Source organism: Rhipicephalus microplus, chromosome X (genome assembly GCF_043290135.1).
Source record: "Rhipicephalus microplus isolate Deutch F79 chromosome X, USDA_Rmic, whole genome shotgun sequence".
Lineage (NCBI taxonomy): Eukaryota > Metazoa > Arthropoda > Arachnida > Ixodida > Ixodidae > Rhipicephalus > Rhipicephalus microplus.
The window spans coordinates 39740341-39761485 of NC_134710.1; the positions used below are offsets into that span (position 1 = coordinate 39740341).

Below are 21145 nucleotides of genomic sequence, written 5' to 3' on the forward strand. Positions count from 1 at the left end.
CTGAACAAAAGCTTATAAACAAGAGCCTTAAAAAGGACAATGCTGTATCATAGTTTCAGCGCCCTTCCTCCTAGCTCAGCACATGTTAGTCATCAATACGCAACGACACACACAAACAAAAAAAGACGAACAAACTGGCTTTAAATAAATAGAGCAGGATCAACATAAACCAGTTTGGTCTCTTGACGTCGAAAAGGAGAAATTTCATCAATATATGTCTAGTGTCAGTGATTGAAAAAAAAAGAAGTTCTTTTCACAGTAGAACAAGAGAAAAAACGTAATACATTATAAAATGACACTTCCGGTTGACCGCCATGTGGTGAGTATCGATAATGAGCAAGGTCACTACTTTGTGATGCAAGCGCTTTAAATATTGATGTATGTACACAGTTAATGTATACTCGGGAACTGGGCACTGGTTGCACGAACAAGACCTGGACATTGCCATCGAATACGCATTTATTTGTCAACAAATGTGTGAGCATGCAATGAATGTGGCTTAGGGAATCCGATGCCAAATAATCTCTGAAGTTGTGAAGCTTTATCATTTTTTTATTTCAAACTTGACCAATGAAGCCCTTATTTTCAAAATAATCTAACAATACCCACATTAATTTAATTATAAAATAATTATCTGCCCAAGGTCAATAAATATTATTTGTCAATTGTTCACGTTTCATCTGGATCAAAACATGTCTATGTTTTCTCCCATATATTAGAAAAAGTGAACCAGCCTGTAAACTTTAACGAGTTGGGCTCAATGTCCGTCACGCTTGACAGTTTTTGGCTTTCCCAGTGGAAGGCAACTAGCGATGCATCGGTTCGTGCAAGCAGACCCTGAGGCAGGCACCCGAAGGAAATTACGCCTTGCGCGTGCAGGGCACGAGGGGGGAACCCGGTCACGCAGCGCTCTCGATCCATGGCTGGCCGGGATTCCAGCCGTACCGGACAAGCGCCGCTGTACACGTTCGGCGGATAGCTTGGCGAGAGTTCTAAGGGTTGCCGGCTTGGTAATGGGTATACTAGGCGGTACGCCAGACGGTGTTGCAGCACAACCGTTGAATGGTGAGAGGGGCTACAGTGCGCTCTTTGGCACAACACGTGATGGCCGGCGCGCACTGAAGGACTTTTTGCAGCGGCGGGGTAGAGACGCTCACTAGACAACACCGAAACGGCTGCGAAATCATCATAAAAAGCTCCTGCTATGAAGCGAGGCGCGCGGCCACGAATGCGTGTAGCGAAGCTCGTCGTCTGCTTCTCGTGCTTGAGTGATCACAGACGCAGAGGAACAGACGGTACGGATGTTACTGTTGGCCTATATATTATGCACGAGGCAAAGATGATCCGTTATGCAGGGACCAGCTGAGCGGCGGCCACTCGTGTGCCGTAAAGGCAATGCTCCTTTTTTTTTTGCCCAGAGGAAAGGGAACAAAGTTGCGCTATTGATACGCTCGGAATCAGTCGATGCCAGCTACAACGCATAGATAATGCTGACCCCAGGTGACCGTCTCGGTAGACCTTGGTTAAGTATACGCCCAGGCCGTGCATATTTTGTGAGGACGCCCGATGCGCATTACTCCTGCGCAAGACAAAAACGCGTTGTGTGAGATACTTGTATATATGTTCGCGCTTGTATAAACTGTATACGTGAGGCGGAATATGAACACCATGCACATCGAACCTGTTGACGTTTTTAAGAAAACGCGAAGACTCGCATTGCCGTTCGCCACAATGACCTGAGGAATAAAGTGCTGGCGGCAGGCTTTCTGGGCAGAGGGCACCAGTCGCACTTTTTCTGTCAGTAACAGCTGGTGAGTAACCAACATTGACGCCCATTGCTGGATAAGGGCAAAAGCTACAATGAATTGTGTACGATGGTTTGCAAGTATCGTTACTTTTCTTTTTTTTCTTTTTGATAGGAATGGACAGTAAAAGAGGGGTGATCAGGTATGTGATAGTAGCCGTTCAAAGTGGAGAGATTCGTTATACTATATTTGAAGGCTTTCATGCGCGTTACATAATGTTCTATTCGTGCGCTTAGAAGAAAGTAGTCGGTTCCCTGAAAGAGAAATAAAAAAAATAGGGAAGTCCGGCCGCTGGATGAAGAAAAACAGGCTAACAAAGCCTACTTACTGTTCGACTTAGCGTACTTTACAAGTGTGCTACCTTAAGAAAGATTTGCGTCTTTGAAATTTGGTCACACGCGTCTCGCATAGTGCCCCTTCCGAACTGATTTCCTTCGATGTTTCTGTTGATTGTGAGCACGTGTGCGGTTTATGAGAGGTCTGAAAAGCCTCAAATCTAGCCGTCCCATCATTTGCGTAACTCATGCTGAAATGAAATATATTGAAACTGGTAACATATCAAAGAAACATAGTTTTGTGACTAATAAAGTTTCTTTTTTATTATTTTTGTTAATTATAGTTGTATATTCATTTTGTTTCGTTAATATCCCATTAATGCAAAATTATGTAATACGTAACATGTGATGCCCTTTTGGCGCTAAGGCTACTGCGCTCATGTTCAAAAAAAATATGAACGTCGATCATACAAATGAGTGGCAAACAGCCAGTTGACCATATCGACGGCTGACTAAGTCAAAAGTGTCCGTAAGATATTGAGGGTCGTGCAGAGCTGTTTCGGGGTAAACGTGTTGATAACTCAATGCACAAGCTCACTCAAAATCCCGACACACTATTATTTCTGCTTTAGCAGTAATCGAGACCAAAGTACCTGCACGGCAACCACAGCCTCAACCACAGTGGAGCGCGGCAACACGACGTGGAAAGTAGACACATTGGCCGAAGATGGAGCTCGAACGCTTGTGCTCCTGCGAGCATTCTCGGAAGCCGAGACAAGCTTGGTCGTCCTTTAATGTCGGAGCGCGGCACACAGCAATGACACCCAAGCGTAACTTACCAAGGACGCGTCTGAACGTGTGTGCAAGAACCATCTGAGCCGGAGAGCGAACTAATGAAATCAGCTTTTGTTTTTGCTCATCCTTTGCGTCTGCACTACGCTGCGTTGAGTTTCATCGAGGCCACATTTGACGTCAGCCGAGTAGAAAGACAAGCGCGAGGGGAAGTCTTTTGTGTGTGTGTGTCGGTGGTGCGCGCGTGTGTGTTCGTGTGTAGGTGCAAATGCCGTCGAGTGTGGTCACGGCACGGATGTTCACGGAAAGTGCTTGTGGCTGCAGGCCGCGGCCCCATCCGCCGGCCTCGCGCCGTGGGATTCTCGTGGTTCTGCGGTTTCGGGGTGCGGAGGAGGCGAGGGGAGAGCTCCCGGCGTGATTTGTACCGTTCAGGACGTTGCGCTGAGGGCCCGTCGCCCGCACATCGGCCTTCTTCGGTGGCCAAGGCAGACGCGAGCAATGGGGTAGGCGCGAGAGAGGCCGGGGTGGGCAGTGGCGCTGCGAACTCACGCCCTCCGGCCGGCCAGCACGGCGGTCAGCAGCAGCAGTGGGGGCATCGAGAGCAGCGGTGATCGGCGACGGGCGGCGTTCGTGTTGCAGCCGTCGCCTTTGCAACACTCAAAACAGCTGTACGAGTCCTTGGAGCGGTCGCAAGTGTCCAGGCCCAAGCCCTGGCTCTGCTTCTCGTCGCGCAGGTTGCAGGGCCCCAGGGCGCATTTCTTCTCGATGAAGAAACCCTGCTGGGCTGCAAGGGAATGAGCGAGTGTCATGCCACTGATTCGAGGAACCACACAACGCCAGTCGACTTGAAAGCTCAGTGATTAGCGAAGACACGCTCTGAACATCCAGTTTCGCGGAACCTGGCGATATGTAGGAAACCTCATGAATAAGAAGCATTGTTGCCCTAAACTAGTACCCTTTAACCGTGCAAAACTTTCTTTACGAGAAACGGTCACCCGAGGCACCACTGCCCGTCCCGCCCGTTTTGTCGTCTTTGTGATAGCCATTGGCACATTCGGCTGGACGTTTGCGAGCGCTCTGAGATATGGCTGCGCCTTCGGTTGGTAGAATTTGAGCGATCGGCCTTCGTTCTGGTGGTTCTTTCGGAGCGTTAGCCTCTTACTCAGAGCGCTCCCGACTGCTTTGACTAGGTAGATAGGCCCCGCCTTGGTGGTCTTGTCGCTAAGATACTCGGTTACTGACCCGCAGGTCACGGGATCAAATACCGGCTGCAGCGGCTGCATTTTCGATGGAGGCAAAAATGCTGAGGCCCGTGTGCTCAGATTTGTGTGCACGTTAAAAAACTCCAGGCGGTCGAAGTTTCCGGAGCCCTCCACTACGGCGCCTCTCATAATCATATGGTGTTTTGGAACGTTAAACTCCACATATCAATCAATCAATAGGTGAGTAGCAAAACGGCACATCGTCTGGTATGGTTCTTCCGGGGTTTGAGGCCCATCCCTTCGCTGCTTCAAGGTGCCTGCTGCGCAGTGTAATCGGGGAAAAACACATGTAATTTGTGATGCGTGTGTGTCTATTTATTCAGTGATTATGTTTGTAAATCTTTTTTGCGAATAAATATATGCTATTTCGTGTATTTCAGAGAATGAATTGAGTAGTGAAAATGGGCATACACGAAGAACGGTAAGCGGCAAGTTTCGATCACAGCATGCGGTGATACTTTAAAACATACGGTAATCTGTTGAGGATCCACCTTGATTTAGTATTCTCAAGCACAAACGCTGACCACTTCAAAATAACTCGTACATATGGGCAAATGCTGGCAAATGTTAACATACGTAGGATGACAACATAAGTACGCGTACTCTGCCCGCCCTGTATTTGCATTGAATATTCTGCATCGCCAACTGTTCGTAATATTGATGAGCACGTAAGAGGCCCGCGGGATCAAAGAGCCACTGTATTAATGGTAATGTGGGACGTAAAACGATCGAAGTCGCTTTTGAAGCAACGAGGAGCATGGAATGATGTCTCTATTATGTCAGAACTGCAAGCTTGAAGTGCCGATAGGCTGATTGATTTGATTGATACGTGGTGTTTAACGTCCCAAAACCACCATATGATTATGAGAGACGCCGTAGTGGAGAGCTTCGGAAATTTCTACCACCTGGGGTTCTTTAACGTGCACTCAAATCTGAGTACACGTGCCTACAGCATTTCCGCCTCCATCGGAAATGCAGCCGCCGCAGCCGGGATTCGATACCGCGACCTGCGGGTCAGCAGCCGAGTACCTTAGCCCCTAGACCACCACGGCGGGGCGGTGCCGACAGGCTGTGTTATGTATATTGAGTGCGGATATTTCGCATTGATTGCATTTAAACGCAATGTTTCAGTGCATGAGGGAACGACATTTGAAGTGAGATGGAAAGGCGTAACAAAAAAAAAGAGAGCCAGAAAACTACAAACCCGCATTTCAGTTTTTTTGTAAGAAAGAGTTACTCTTGCCATTCACTGTATATCAAACCCGGGATGATATCTTTGCAACACAAAAATAAATAAATAATTTTACGAGTCAGCCACAGGAAAACAAATGGGCGGATATTTTGTGAGGCTAGGACATGCTGCAAAATCTTCGTATGAGACAAAACATGCGCGATAACACCCTTTGCTGCAAAAGAACAAGCATGTGTCTGGAGGTGCATACCGCTTGAGTGCAGATATGACCGCTCACCTAAGTATATCTATCTTAAAAGGACGGCATTTTTTATTCACCTAAACTGCATAGCGCTCCAGATTCGTGAGAAAAATGCACCGAGAGTACTGCGCGGAACACACAGAAAGCGGTGGCATTGGCAAGAATGCCCGTGCGGCGGCACGACACTTCGAACCGGAAGTCGATGCAGACGGGCGCCGTAGCTCATGCAGAATCCTTTGCGTGAGCCACGATTTTGCTATCCAAGTGTGGTGCAATATGACCCAGAGGACGAATCACGTGACACAAGCCGGCAAATCACGTGGCTTCCGGCCGGTGAACCAGGTGAACAGCGACAACAGCGCATTCCGAAAGAAGACATCGCCGGGTGCGCTACACCTCGTGCACGTGCGTTGTTAGCGGCGTTTTTGAGCGTGTGCGGCGAGAGTTCACATCTACGGAGCTTCAAATGCGCCATGTCAATTACTCGGCGGCTAGCGAAGAGAGAGCGAACGTCAATGCTCTCGATCGTAACAGCAGCTCGCATACGTGGCTTGCCTTGAAGATAACAGCTCGGACGACGGCGATTGCCAGATTTATGTGCTGAGCCCAGAAGGCTGTCACCGCGTCCAGACATGTCGGAGATGTCCAGTGAACTATAATCAGTGCCATTTGTGAACGCGGTGCAGGAATGTTTACCCAGCAGCTTCCCGTGCTGGCTGCACGGTGGCGCTGCTCTGTGAGATGCTCTGAGATTGCCGACGTATTCGGTTGGTTGCCTCCAAGGAGATTATACCACTAGTATAATCTCCTCGGTTGCCTCTCGCACTGGGATTGCGAGCTGCCTCGGAATCTGGCCACTCCAAGCCAGGGGACCGGAGCGGCCAACCGAATATGCCAGATGAGCATGCACCCATGCATACTTTACGTCACGACTCATGTATGGCGCGCGCTTCGTACCTCCGGCTGCGTTCTGGGTGTAGCAGTCGTTTCTACATTAGTTCTCCGAGTGTGCGCATAATGCAATATGCGAGAGGATTCACCCGTTGCGAGGCGCTATAGAACATATTTAAATATAAGAAGTTCTCTCGCAACAATGAGACTGCAGGAGCCTCGGAAAGCCCCTTGCAGCTAAAGAAGCATATCACTGCATATGATTGCTTTGAGCAACATGCTTTTTGGAATTATACTTGACTTGTTCGGGCATTATGTCAAGACAACCAGCGCCTCTTCTATTATTTAAATGCCAGCTAGATGCACCCGGTTTAGCCATGCACCTCCATCTCCTCTGGCCCTTTCGCCCATCGCATGTAGCCTTCGCGTGTGCTTTGCGGTCATGGGAGAGAGAACCCTTTATGTGGTGCCTCATGACGGAAATCATATGAAGTAATATTTTGCACAGTTTCGTACAGACCCATGGGCCGGCGTCTTGCATTTCTCGTGTTCACGATGTAGGTGTGTAGATGTTGGGGGAAAGCAAAATGAAGAGAAAATCACGTCGTTGTGAATTATAGTTTACAGCTGAAAGTACGTATACAGTGTTTCACAACTAAACAGTGAACGCTAAGCCAGGAATTGTGTTTTGTGCGAGTTAAATTTAGGAAGCGTCCTCTCTCAAATCTTCATGCTTCATATAGGTGTAGCATAGCGGAGACATATGTCTTCAGGAAGAGGTCAGGGGCGGAGGTTCATTGGAGCGCCCCTCCTTGTTGAAGTACGGTGAAGGCTGCTCCGCGCCTTCTCTTAGGTGACTATAGGAGCCCCGGCTCCCCCCTTGTGCGCACGCCTATATGAGCGGTGACGTATGCTGGCAGAGTTGTACACCGAAGTATGCCGCGGATCACATACAGGGTGCCCCAGCTATCTTTAGCCAGACTAAAAGTATGCCGACGCACGCAATGGCGACACGATTAAGTGCATGTTGCTGACTGTTGCCTGCAGTGAATCAGTCAACATTTTATGCTCTGATTATTTGCTTAATTAGACCACTTTATGTATTTAACTATCTTTTTAAGCAACGAAATTGGGCAAAAAATTCCAAAGAGGAAATTGTTCATCAGGTTCCGAAACGTCTGATTAGACAGTTTCGAGCTTTACATCTTATTTTTAGTGTTCTTATGCCAACTACAAATGTTAGCGAAATACAAAAAAATAATACCATGTGACAAGCCCGCTTGCACACCAGTGGGGACGATGATTTTAGTGCTCCCTAATGTTCCGCGTACGAACGACCATAGCGTTCTCCCCATTGTGCTGTCTCGACAGGGCCGCAACGATGGTGGTGGCTTGGCAATGAACACGTTTCGCTATCGGCCACAAAGGCGATAACCAATGTGACTCCTTATCGCTGTCATGAACCGGTGTCAGAGAAGTGTATCGTTCGCACGTTGAACGTTAGGAAGCACCAGAATCACGGTGCGCGTAAGCGCGTGAGTGGGTTTGTCACGTGGTATTGTTTTTGTATTTCGCGGGCATGTATGGTTAGCAAAAACACTAATTATTAACTGATATAAAGTTGGAACTCGTCTAATTGGATGTTTTGCAATTTATCTGCAACATTCTCATAGGAATATTCGAGCCAGCTTGATACTTTCAAAAGTTAGTTTATTGAAGGGGTCTAATTATACAGGTAATCTGATCACAAAAATACTCTGAGCCACTACAGGCAATGGTCAGTAACATGCAAGATTTGGGTGCACGTTATAGAACCCCTGGTGGTCGAAATTTCCGGAGCCCTCCACTACGGCGTCTCTCGTAATCATATGGTGGTTCTGGGACGTTAAACCCCACATATCAATCTAAGTCAGCAACATGCATTTGATCGCGTCTTTATGGAGTGTGGTGGCATATTTTAAAACTCTTGCTGAAGATAGCTGGGTAAATTGAGAGCTATGCTCTGACGGTAACTTCTTGCGCTGCGAACAAGCGCAGCGCAACAGAAACATATTGATGTGACGCACTGATAAAAAAAAATCCTCTGTAAAAAATGCTTTGACCAACATATTCACACCAATGGACAGCTGCCGTACATAGTCGGCTATTATTAAAAAAATGTTCGCGTGTTTCGAGAAGCACAGTGTCAAAAGATGCCAACTAGCGCCTAAATCTGCTGGTATGCCAGCATATAACTCGACACTTTTCCACGCTAATACACCTCTCCTGCATTCTAAGTCTAATTTTTTGCAGAAAAGAACGCATAGAACTATCATTTGAGCCAAGCAGCACACGCACGGGTGGCAAAATGAGCAGCAGTCTTTTGCCCGTCTGCTGAATAGAGCCAAGGGGCGGTGTTGCTGAGCCATACTTTTCTGCACCGTGCGTATGCGCCACTCTGTAAAACTGCATGGTACCGATCACGGTTGCCATTAGGTGGAATAGAAAAAATGCCAGAACTCAAGCCAAATGCAGTCAAAGTAATATCTATGTCATTTAATATTATCCCCAAATTAGTAGCCAAATAAAACAGGAGTGGTAATATAAACAGAGCCTTTGCTAATGATGAGCAAATAAAACTTGTTTGAATAAAAGAAACCACAAATTTACGAGTAGCCAGTAAATAGTTATGGTAATAACTAAAAAAAATTTGTCGCCAAACAGCTCTAAAAGTAGCCAACTTGGTGCAAAGTAGCCACCAACGGCAACGCTGGTACCGATCCGCAATGGAGTGTGCCCTCCATGTCACGCGAACACTTCTTACCATTCTTGACGACCATGGTCATGCAGACGTCGTATGCCTGGTCCGTGGGGCAAGTCTTGAGGTAGCCATCGTGGCAGTCCTCGTTGTTGGCCACTCGACACTGGTAGCAGCGGAAGGATGGCGTCCCCGACGCTCGCGACCCTGGAACAATAAAGACGCGAGATGCTTTATGGTGTTGAACTTGCCAAAGTAACTCAGGCTGTGGAAGACACCGTATAGTGAAGGGCTCTGGCTACTTCAGGCCACACTGACAGCGCATATGTGGGTCTCCAGCATTCCGCCTGTGTTGAAATGCGACCACCGTGACGCTACAGCAGTACAGGGAGCTTGCATGAACGGCGGCGACGCTATGAATTCTGGGTAGGCAGCCATTTTTTTTTTGTCAAGCGGCTGGAGAGTCCAGCAGAGCAGTCGTGTTTGCGAGCGTTGGCGTAGCTTGCAGGCGCGATCGAGTGCGAGCGCGACGCGAATTTGACTCCCAAGAAGTGTCGTGCACGATGTCAGCCTCACCGGAAGACTACACCGCAATGCTGTGCCAGAAAGACCTTGAGCGGTACGAAGAGACGAGAATTTGCTACGAGTGGACCCATTCACGCTTCGTGCGGGCGACTGTGTAAGCGACGTGCACTTGCGACCGCGCGTCGACAGCTCCAATATTCACGAATTTCTCGTTCTGAGGACGAGTTTGAAAACCCGGGAGCAGATGAAGCCCAGAAAGGCCCTCGAGGGTCACAAATTTGTGAAGAGTGGCCGGCTGCGGGAGCCGTGAGTGAAGGAAGTCGCCGCCGACACCATGGTCGTAGTCACTCAAGTAAGACGTGTTCAATTGAGGAGAGCTCTTATCGTGCACGTGCGTCGTACTTCACGTAGAATAACAGCGCAGTGGTATGCGAGCAGGCTTCGCTGTTCCCGGCCATGCATGTGCAGTGCGCGGCAAGGACCTCACCATCACTCTTGCCCATGAACAAGACGTTGACGAGGGGCTTGTTAACACACTGAGAGTTTTACCTGAACAGAAAAACGTTAGCATCTACGGCAAAATCAATTTAACACTTCTTACTTGAGTGACGACAATCACGGTATCGGCGGCGAATTTCCTCACCCACGGCTCCTACAACCAGCCACTTGTCACAAACTTGTGGCCCTTGATTGCCTTTCTCGACTACAACAGCTCGCGGGTAATAAAACTCGCCCTCGAAACGAGAAACCCGTGAATATCGGAGCTGTCGACGTGCGGCCGCAAATGCACGGCGCTTACACAGTCACCCACACGAAGCGAGAATGGGTCCATTCAGAGCAAACTCTCTTCTCTTGTCCGCACCGCACAAGGTATTTCTGGCACAGCGTTGCGGTGTAGCCTTCTGGTTAGGCTGACATCGTGCAAGACCTTTCTTGGAGTTAAACTTGCGTCGCGCTCGCACTAGATTACGCCTGAAAGCTATGCCAACGCTTGCAAACACGACTGCGTTGCTGCATCCCCCACCACCTCTGACAAAAAATGGCTGCCTACCCAGAGTGCATAGCGTCGCCGCCGTTCATGCAACCTCCCTATAACAAAAAGCTTTGAAGACATAAAAGCGCTCCTTATGAAGCTAAGAGAAGCAAATGAAAAATCTTGTATCTTGCTAAAGATGAAGGTATGACCATACGCAGAGTACAGAACATTCGGATAAGTAACAGCATGGTAGACGTTTTAGAGCATGACGTTTTTTAAGGGTTCAGAATTGATGTAGAAGGTGGCCATATAGGAGTAATACAGTGAACTCACACGAGAAAATCAGAAAGCTTTAATTTCATTTCTCTTGCGTCGAAGCAACATTCCCGACTGATTCCGCATGTTCAGCGCAGGAATATTGGTTTTGAGGGCTGACATCGTTCTTTTTCAATATGTGAAAATCCACCCTTCAAATTCTTTCGTAATATAATATTGTAACAGGCAAACAACATGGCGCCATGCTCGTAGAGTCTCTCAACGTCGTCTTCTTTCCGGTCCTCTTCGCCGTCCTTGTCTGCCCGTTACAATATTATATTAGAAGAGAAATTAAAAGGTGGATACACGCGAAAAATGAGATATCCTCATCTTTTCTGCGGAGCGAACGTCGCCTTTCTTGCCACTAGAAAACGTGTTTTTGTCATACCACAATACCTTTCTGATTGATGGCTACGTATGCACTATAGCTTCTGAGTGGTGCTCTCCGCATAGCTGTGGCCTCCAGCTTCAACCACTTATGCAGGGCATAACGTGCATTGACCATACGCGCAGACACCAGGAAACAAAACATATGACGACCTATTGCATTTTATACATACGAGGCCTGTGCGAGAAGCTGGCCACAGCATATACATCGCCGGCGTCGCCGTCCGCTTTTCCTGGCGAGAAAATTGACTCTGTTATTGCATGCTCAGCTGAAGAAAAATGAGAGCAAAACGTTCGGCCAGCCTTTTATAACCCTCCCTGTATACCTCAATTTGGTAGAGTGCTGCCCCGAATTCGTTGTCTAAATGTGAGCAGTCGTCGGGCGCGTGGCAGAACACCCGGAAACAATAAAGCCTGCCCGCTATGCACGGCATAAACGAGAATTTAGCGGAACGCCAGTTTCGGTCTCCTTCGGTAACTGGAGGAGTGAAGCTCGCGAAAGATAGCGCACAATATGCGGACGTATCGGGAATCTGGTGCGAGCTCTTGCTTTTAGAAACGGCAACACTAAACATTGTAGGAAACAGGTAAATAAAAGAAAAAACAAAAGAAACAGGTTGACCCTATGAGAAAAAGGTTAAAAAAACTGTGTTGGATCGATATGATACAGCTGCATTTTTTTTTTGTCATGACGAAACTATCTACCTGGTCCAGAGAAATACCCAAATGCCTGCAACCTATTCAATGCCGTATTTGTTGGGATGATTATATTCACTTTTATTGTCCGCGTGATGAAAAAACTTTGACACTGGGATATCAGAATACAGAATAAAATTCGGGGAATCTCTGTCGCAGCTAGCTCCTAAACTAAGTGGCGCAAGTATCCAGGGGGTTCTCGAATCGTGGGCTCCTAATCATTACTATATTAATTAAATATACTTTAAATTTCATACCATCCTTACTTTTATTGTGTGTTGGTTTCATTAGGTTGTATCTTGAGAAAAAAGAGCCCTTCATCCATTCGTGTTTTTCGGTTAAAGATGAGAGGAGAAATTCCTGTTTAAACATCGGCGGTATATAGTCTCAGATGCCTGTTTTCCGAAATTGTTGCATTTATGGATATCTTTTAAAACATTACTTATTCCATCTTGCCAACCACGTGTGTTTAGAATGTCTCACAAGTATTCTTGTATGGCAATTGTATTCTTGTATCACAAGTATTCTTGTATGGTACTCCTGATATGCAGGAAGGTCAGCCACATGGAATTGTGTTCATTTTCTGCCATTTCCATTACTGGATTGCGTAAATGGAAAATATTGCCCCCTAACTGTCTTCGCATTCAGAACTTATAACTTGTATCCCCAACCTGGAAACCACTGACGTCACTTTTATATATAGCATGGTAGTTGTTTACGCCAGCTTTGCCCCTTGACCTTACATATAATACTCGCCCTGCTCGTCTCCAATCATTGGGGGCTTTACCATTCATTATTGTTTTCCTCACAGCTTCCCTTTGTGTTCGCTTAGATTTTGGACCGAATATTTTTATTGACCTATAGGACGTCTTCAGAACCTGTCAATGATCTAAAAAGAACCCTCTTATCTACCCTTTTCCACACTTGTTGTCATTGTTCAAGCGAAGCCACTGCGCCAATTGGCCTATCCACTCTGATAATATATATATATATATATATATATATATATATATATATATATATATATATATATATATATATATATATATATATATATATATATATATATATATATATATATATATATATATATATATATATATATATATATATATATATATATATATATATATATATATATATATATAATCAGAGTGGATTAGGCTTACTTTGTGTGGTTTAACATCACATATGCGGTGTTGTGGAAGGTTCCGAATAATTTCCGTCATCTGGTGTGGTCACACAAGCACAGAAATCCTAGCCTTTTGCTTCCATATATGATGTGACCGCCACGATCTTGATTGAACCTACTACTTTCGGGCCAGCATTCACGTAGCGTAACCACGGCGCTATTACGATCGGCGGTCAGAGTGAGGTCTGTTTAACCTGCATGTCCACCTAATGAGAGACCACTATAATTTTTTGACTTCCGCCGAAAGGCGATTTGGTGCACCGCGTTATTGCACTACTGCACAGAAAAAAAAAGCAACGGTATACAGAAGTGCACGTGATTCAGTTGTGATAAACTTCGTGGTCAGCATTCGCAACCATGGCTGTCATTTGCAACCTTATCCGAGCAAGTGTGACCACCTTTTACAAGTGTCCTTATCACACCTCCAATGGCAATGCAAGTTGTCTACACTATGACAAGACAGCCAAGGCGTGGAGCCTCGTCGAACGCACCTCACCTCCTTGAGTCAGGTTTGAAAAGAAAAGTGTGATACATTCGCCGAGCAGTGCGAAACATTCGGAGAAATGCCGGTAGTGCCTGCTTCCACCTCAACACTTGCGGTTCGAGTACGATGTAAGAATATTCACGCGTTGACACTGCACCCGTCTGAGCGCCCAAAGTGTCTCAATAAGCGTGTATAGATTGGGTTATTAGGGTAAAAAAATTGGGGGACCCTTAAGCTTCGCCTTCAAAGGGGCCCTGTAACACTTTTTTGAGCATGTTCAGAAAACGCTGCCGATCGGTAGTAGAGACTCCCGACAACACGCGAGCCAAATATTATAGCACAGCACGCGGCCTAGAGATCAGAAATAAGGCGACAAAGGCATTTATACATAAAGCAGGCTTCTTTGGTGCTTCAAGTAGCACCTATACCGCAACTCCGCGTGACATGCGGTTGAAATCATGTTGATTGAAAAATGCTTAGCGCAGACATGGACGGTATATATTAGAGCTCGATTTGCAGTGAGAATTGGCCGGCACCACTGACCCACAGGATCACTGTCGGATGGCACATTGAAAACAGGCACATGCTCTACACAAGTCCGATAGCCAGGAGGGCAGTTCGCCACAAAACATGTTCTACCTATTTCAGACGCCCTCCAGCATTTCAATGACACCTCATTTTATGCAAGAGCATAAAATGCACGTGATCAAAAAGCCTGTCTTCAAGGCTGTGTGGCACTAGCGAAAAAGAAAAAAAAAAAAAGAAAACGACAGGATTCACGCATTGTGCATGGAAGTCGATGTATTGCTGATGTACAGCCGTCAGCACCTTTAATGGTCGAAGTTTGAAGTTACTCGATATGTATGGATTCAGGCAGTTGGCTTAGTTTCTGCTGGTTTCTATTCTGGCTGAGCGTTCGAGCGCAGCTATGTATTATGCATATGCTCGTTACTTTCACGCGGTAGCACTGCGAGCTCGCGTATTTCGTGACTGACATAATGGTGGTTCACTCGTGATTACGCGACAGCGCGCTATTCTCGAAATTTGTCGGAGTGGTGCTCATGTTGCATCTGCGAAGCGGGTGCCGTGTCCAGCGCTTCGTTTACTTCAGCGCCAATGTAAGCACTAGCAAATGTTTGACCAGTGCTGTAGTGATTGTTAGTTTGACTGAAAGCTCGAAATAGGTATACTTTGGCGTCATGGAGTGTGAGAAAAAAAAAAAAAAACTAGGAACCACTATGATGCCAAGACACTAGCTTCGGAGCCATCTTGCTCTAATGTTCCCCATGATTGGCGCTGATGTGCAAAAACGAATGTGCAAAAACACACGCTCGCTAGAGCAAAACGAGTGACGTCACGGCGGCAGTGAGCAGGCCTCGAAACATTCTTCTAGGTGGCTTTGGCTTGGTGCTCTCTCTATCGGCGCGTGCAGGCACAACCATGCCGCGTGCCGCGAATTCACCACGGTGGCCACAAATGACTTGCGACAATATTTAGGGGTGACGGTACGTTAAAAAATAACAAAAAACACTTTATTGTTTTGCCACAGTTTTCGAAGCTCAGCGCTTTTGCATAATTTTTTGACAACATTTTTTTTCTTTTTCCCGCTGACAAAATGAATTTTGGGTACGTGATGGCACCGACAAAGCACATAATTGACTGCGAGTATTAGAATTTTGTTGTCGCATCACTAGCGTGAAATGACTGTCGGGAAAAGTGGACATTTCGTGAGCCCCAATGAAATTAATTGTTTATTATTTTTGAAGAAGTCTCAGTGGGCTCCGTTATTTTCCGGATATGTGATCATATGAAGTGTCTAAGAGCGCCAGTTGCGTCGATAAAGGCGAAATGTTCGTCCGCTGCATTAGACGTCGCTCTACGAGCCTATGTTCTACCGGGTAACAACGAATTTAGGTGGCCATAATACCAAACTTTTGCTTATAATCAGGTGTCTAATGGAATAATTTATGGACGTTCGCAAAACAAGTCCGCCAAAATTTAGCGCATTTCGTCAAACGCCTAATTTTTAATTGACTATGTTTATTAACACGCGAATGCCCTAACAGTTTGGCAACATTGGCACATTCGCGAGCCGTTTCGTAACAATATGCTTGCAGTGCGAGTGTCTCCATTCCGGCGTAGTTTTTCATTCCCTGATCAACTGCGCGTGCAATAGAGTGATTTCAGCATTTTTTAGCTTGGCATTGAAATAGAACCATTCGCAGCGCCTGAAACTTAGGAAGAAGACGCAAGGTACATGTAAACTTGTAGCGTAACTTCTTAGGAGCCCGTGTAACCGGTACTTGGCGGCTCGTTGCCACCATCGCCATCTACGTCTGGAGGAGAGAACTAACAGATAACAAAAAATAGAACATGACGTCACAACCGGAAGTGGTAGCGACGTCGTGCCCTACATGGCGCGAAATTGAAAGTTTTCTTAATTGCTGATCTCTGACTTGCCGTTATAAATACTTTAATTTATTGCGCCTTATCGTTCGCTATTAGCGTGCGCGAAAGAAAAGAAAGACCAACAAGGAAGATTGACGAAGCAAAGTCGCTTTATTAGCCAAATGGTGGAGTTGCATTATACACCGAAAACTTCGCAGACGAAAGTGTGACACAACTGTCCGCGAGCACAGTAGCATAATAGTTTGAGAACTCACACTGTCCAAGAATGGAACACCACTGCAACGAGACAGCAGCCTTGAGAATATCGCTTTGGTAACCGTATAAAGTGCAGCGTCGCATTGATTAGCGTATCACGTTCACCATCTTCAAAGGCGAGGGCACACCGGCTGTGTGTCAGCGAAGGCAGTCGGAAGTACCAAGAGCGGCTATCTACACATTATGTGAGCTAGTTCAGCTACCAAATGTCATGTGAGTAAACAGCACATAAAATAATAAATATGTTATGGAAGGTACGCATGAAACCACCACGCGAAAGTGAGCGATGCCTTGTTGACCCGGCCACTAAACACAAGCCCTGATAACAGATTGCTTAGACCCCCCACCACCACCACCCGCAATTTATGGCACTCGACCAAAAGTTGAGCCAGCCAACCATTAAGTCAAGAGTCAGATAAACAGCAAGGTAAGTCAAAGTTATCTTTGACAGATATAAAAATAAACAATTTAAATACATATTGAGTTTTTTCTTTTGGTTATTTTCATAATCCTCCTCTTGTGTTTCGGTCGTCCGCGGGCGTTGATGCATGTGGCAATAGGTTTTCGACCCTTATAATTTCAAGTTTCGCGACCCATATAATTTAGTCATGAAGACGACTGCTCCGCTTCATGCAGCAAATGACGTCTCTCATGCCACGGCAAAATGGCGGTCCCTAACGGCGGGTGGGGTTTATAACCGGTGGCTTCTACGGCTAAATTTGCGCTGAAATATTTTCTTGTGGTTCATTTTTTATATGTGGTGTGGGTGTAATAGAAGTACTACGTTTATTTTTCACCGAAAACCGCAAATTTTAGGCTTGGACATGGCCCTTTTAAAGTGCCCGCCCAAACGTGTACGTGTTACACAGATAGTTTTTGGTACATCACTGCCATAAACATGTTCGCTGCACTGAATTAATGAAAAAAAAATAGAGGTAAAGGAGGGCTCAAAGTGGAAGAGCTTCAATACGGATGCGCCATCACTGTCTCACTTTATAACATACTGTATAAAAAGACTTCGATAATATTTTTATTTCGCCGGTGCGCTTACGTAAACCATTTACGAGATGCCCTGGGTTGTTCACTTTTAATGGTGAAATATTACGCGCATTCTGGCGAAAATACGCTAACGATGAATTATACAAAAAATGGAAACGCCGGAAAGCGAAAAACGAATGTGTTTCGGGGATCCATCGGCAGATAACAGCGCGGTATAGGCTTTCAAGAACGAAGAATTGCACGAATCCTGCTTTTATCTGTATTGTGGAGAGAATATGTCCACAGTGACATTATGCGTGCCTCGAACTTAACGCGTCTTGCGAAACACGCTCTCGCAATACATCTGAAGAGCACCGCCGTTTGGGCAGGAACTGGAAAGGGTATCGGTGTGGAAGCTGCTCAAAAAGTAACCTTTCGTCAGGCGCAAAGCACGATTGCATACATCTCGTGTGATGAAGGGAAGCCAGCTACTTTTGAAGCACATTTGTGCGCGTCAGTTTTTCTGTCTTTAATATAAGCTCGTTTTGCAATAAAAAAAAAGACTGCTTCACATTGTGTTATCTTCTAGAAGAAAGAATAACTTTCCTTAAAAAAAAGCATGTACTATGCTTCATGACCCGGTGGACAATTTCAGTATAGAATTCCGCTTGCCCGAGTGCAGAAATATATTGCTTGCCCCGGGCTATTGCGGGGAGAGTTCGAGCTGTTTTCTTTCAACGGCTCACTATCGTGGTTAAAGCTAACTCGGCGTCCGCACCAGAACAAGCGAAGGCTTACCACATTGAAGGTTGAGAAATGACACATTGGAAGCACTGTGTTGCCCCGCCGCGGTGGTCTAGATAATAAAGGAAAAAAAAAGCCGCGGTGGTCTAGTGGCTAAGGTACTCGGCTGCTGACCCGCAGGGCGCGGGTTCGAATCCCGGCTGCGGCGGCTGCATTTCCGATGGAGGCGGAAATGTTGTAGGCCCGTGTGCTCAGATTTGGGTGCACGTTAAAGAACCCCAGGTGGTCTAAATTTCCGGAGCCCTCCACTACGGCATCTCTCATAATCATATCGTGGTTTTGGGACGTTAAACCCCCAAAATTAATCAATCAATGGAAGCACTGTACAAAGCGAAATTGGTATAAATGAGAGCGCTGCTTTACTTCCTAAGTACAAAGGGTTTTAAGTATGTGCCCACTTCAGCTTTTTTTCTTGTCTTTTTTTTTGCAAATCTGAAGCATAGTGGAGCTTGCTCATAAAAGTTTTGCATTTAAGTTAGAACTTGGCTAATAGTGATTTATTTATATCGCTGCCCGTTATTTTTCACGCTAGAAGAATGTGAAATAAAAATAAAGCAGGAAGATGACTGATATAAGACAGGTATAAAAAGCCCTCTTTTCATCACAATGCGTTATGAAGACCCTCATATCGCAAGGAAATGTGCCTTTGTTTTGTTTTATTATGTTTTCACAGGTTTTGAGCGAAAGTACCAGATTGGCCGCAATCAGTCGACCGACGATAGACTCGGTCACGTGCGGTGACTTCGCAGCTTGTGGTAAAGGCCTATGCATTTATTCCTCCTATAGGCGATGGCAGTGGCTTAGTGGTGTATACGTTTCTTTCCGCTAAACAGATGGACTACGACAGATAAAGTTGGGCAAGTGATCGGCCGCAACCAACAGGGTAAAGAAAATACGAGAATCAAGAAGGTGGGGACCAGGTGAACAAAAGCAACAGAACGGTTAAAAAAACAACAACACAGAAATAGTAGAGTTCTTTACACATGAAAAGAAAAGTAGAATCATGGCTATATTTTTCTTTTTTTTTCAGTCAGCTCAAAGTGTTCACATGATATTAAGCAAGCGTGTACATTTAATAAAGACGCTGGTTCATAACTTTCGACAGTGACAGCATGGGCGTTAAAAGAGAGATGACGTTGTCACCATAACTTCCGCGCTCACCTTAGCAAGCAAAAGTTGGGACAGTGACATACTGGCACATCCTTTATCGCTTCAGGCTTTCTCTCCAACTGACAACGGAATCGCGGACTTTGCAGGAGCTTACACGAACACGAAATTGTCCGGTTGTGTGTTCAGCCACAGTTTGTATCTGGAAACAGATTGAAAATCCTGAAACGAGCTATAGCTGCCAGTCGGAAGGAAGCGCAGCAGTTGGGGCTCGAACGAAGATGCTTGTTTTATTGACACTATAAGAAAAGTACCATTTTTAAATATCGTCACCATAAATCTACGAAGGGCGACAACACCGAGCTCCACAGTCCCTTTTGCTTTTGCTGACTTCAGCGCCAGTCGCGATTGATGTGAATGAACGAGCTTCCGAGGTATATATACGCTCCATTTGTTACCAGCTTTGCAACTGTCCAAGGCGAGCTCTTTGTTTTGTCACGCGATGAAACAGCGCGAAAGACCGATCAGAAGAAAAAAAAATAGACAGCGCAATTGTCGTCAACTCAAGTTTGTTAGAAAAAAGAAAGCGCGCACATAAATGATAATCGTCATTTTACACCACCCCCCCTTCCCCGTTTGAATGTGGCGACCAGCGTTTGCCACCCAGACTGTTCCCACACAGTAAGGTGCTGGTTTAACTATTGCACCTCATGGGATACGACATCTTCATTATTGAGGTATTTTTTCCCTTTCTTCATAGTAGCACCTATTTCTATGATGCACTGTGTTTGCCGCCTTTGGCCACTCCTGTTCTAAGTCGCTTTTCAGCCTTTTTTTCTTCTAAAGATGCCTCAAACGATGTAATGATATGAAAAGAAGGGCGAGTTGGTTTGAGCACATTCCTGCGTCCACTGTGTGCGCGCCGAAATGTTTCCAAGAATTGCTTTAAATGAGTCTTGCTTATGTAGACCACTGACTATTCTGTACTTTCATTTCTTTCAAAATCCTCAGCCTGTTAAAGATGCACGTCATCCACTGGTCTTGTATTATCCATCCATAAGAAAGAATTAAAAAAAGACAGGCAAGAGAGGGAAGATGGAAGCTTGCGATGAGAAATTTGTAAACAAGGGCTGGGTGCTAGAACCGACTTGTCGACGAGGGGATTTGTCTTTTCCAGGTTGTTTGCACACGCAAATATCAACTTTCATATGCGTTGCCTGTTGGCCAGACGACAGAAACGCGGCAAAGAATTAGAAAGGGTTGAAGCAAAACTTCAATTCGGCCTAGTTGGATCATCTTCATCTTGAAGTATTTGCGCAGGCGCACGGGGATAAATTTGAAAAACGCAAATTGGTGCATATTGCGTTATCAACTTTGTCCCCGTGTGCCTGCAGAGAAACTTCGGGACATGCCCCGCCACGGTGGTCAAGTGGCTTAGGCTGCTGACCCGCAGTACGCGGGATCGAATTCCGGCTGTGGCGGATGATTTTCCGATGGAGGTGGAAATGCCGTAGGCCCGTGTGGTAAAATTTTGGTGCACATTAAAGAACCCCAGGTGGTCGAAATTTCCGAAGCCATCCACTACGGCGTCTCTTATAATCGTATGGTGGTTTTGAAACGCAAAATCCCGCATATCAATTTTATTTGTTAGTTTTTATTTAAAAAACCCTTACAGACTTCGTTAGAGGCATTGGGTAAGGGGGCATCACAAAAAATAAATCATCACACATAGTGAATACATATTATCACACAGGATAAAATAGATGAAGGTACGCACATAGCTTCGCAACACATTAAAATAGTGGGTAATAATGAAAAGAAA

General features: G+C 45.8%; 1 protein-coding gene across 1 annotated transcript in view; it reads right to left on the reverse strand.

Moving 5' to 3' along the window:
• Window positions 1-2968: 2968 nt before the first annotated feature.
• The window catches only part of LOC119175835 (uncharacterized), an 81867-nt gene continuing 63690 nt past the window's right edge, over window positions 2969-21145 (reverse strand). The window contains exons 2-3 of the mRNA XM_037426835.2: window positions 9262-9402; window positions 2969-3656 (exon numbers count right to left, since the gene is read on the reverse strand). Of these exons, the coding sequence (XP_037282732.2) occupies window positions 3418-3656; window positions 9262-9402 (380 nt within the window). The 3' untranslated portion in view covers window positions 2969-3417. The remainder of the gene's footprint in view (window positions 3657-9261; window positions 9403-21145) is intronic.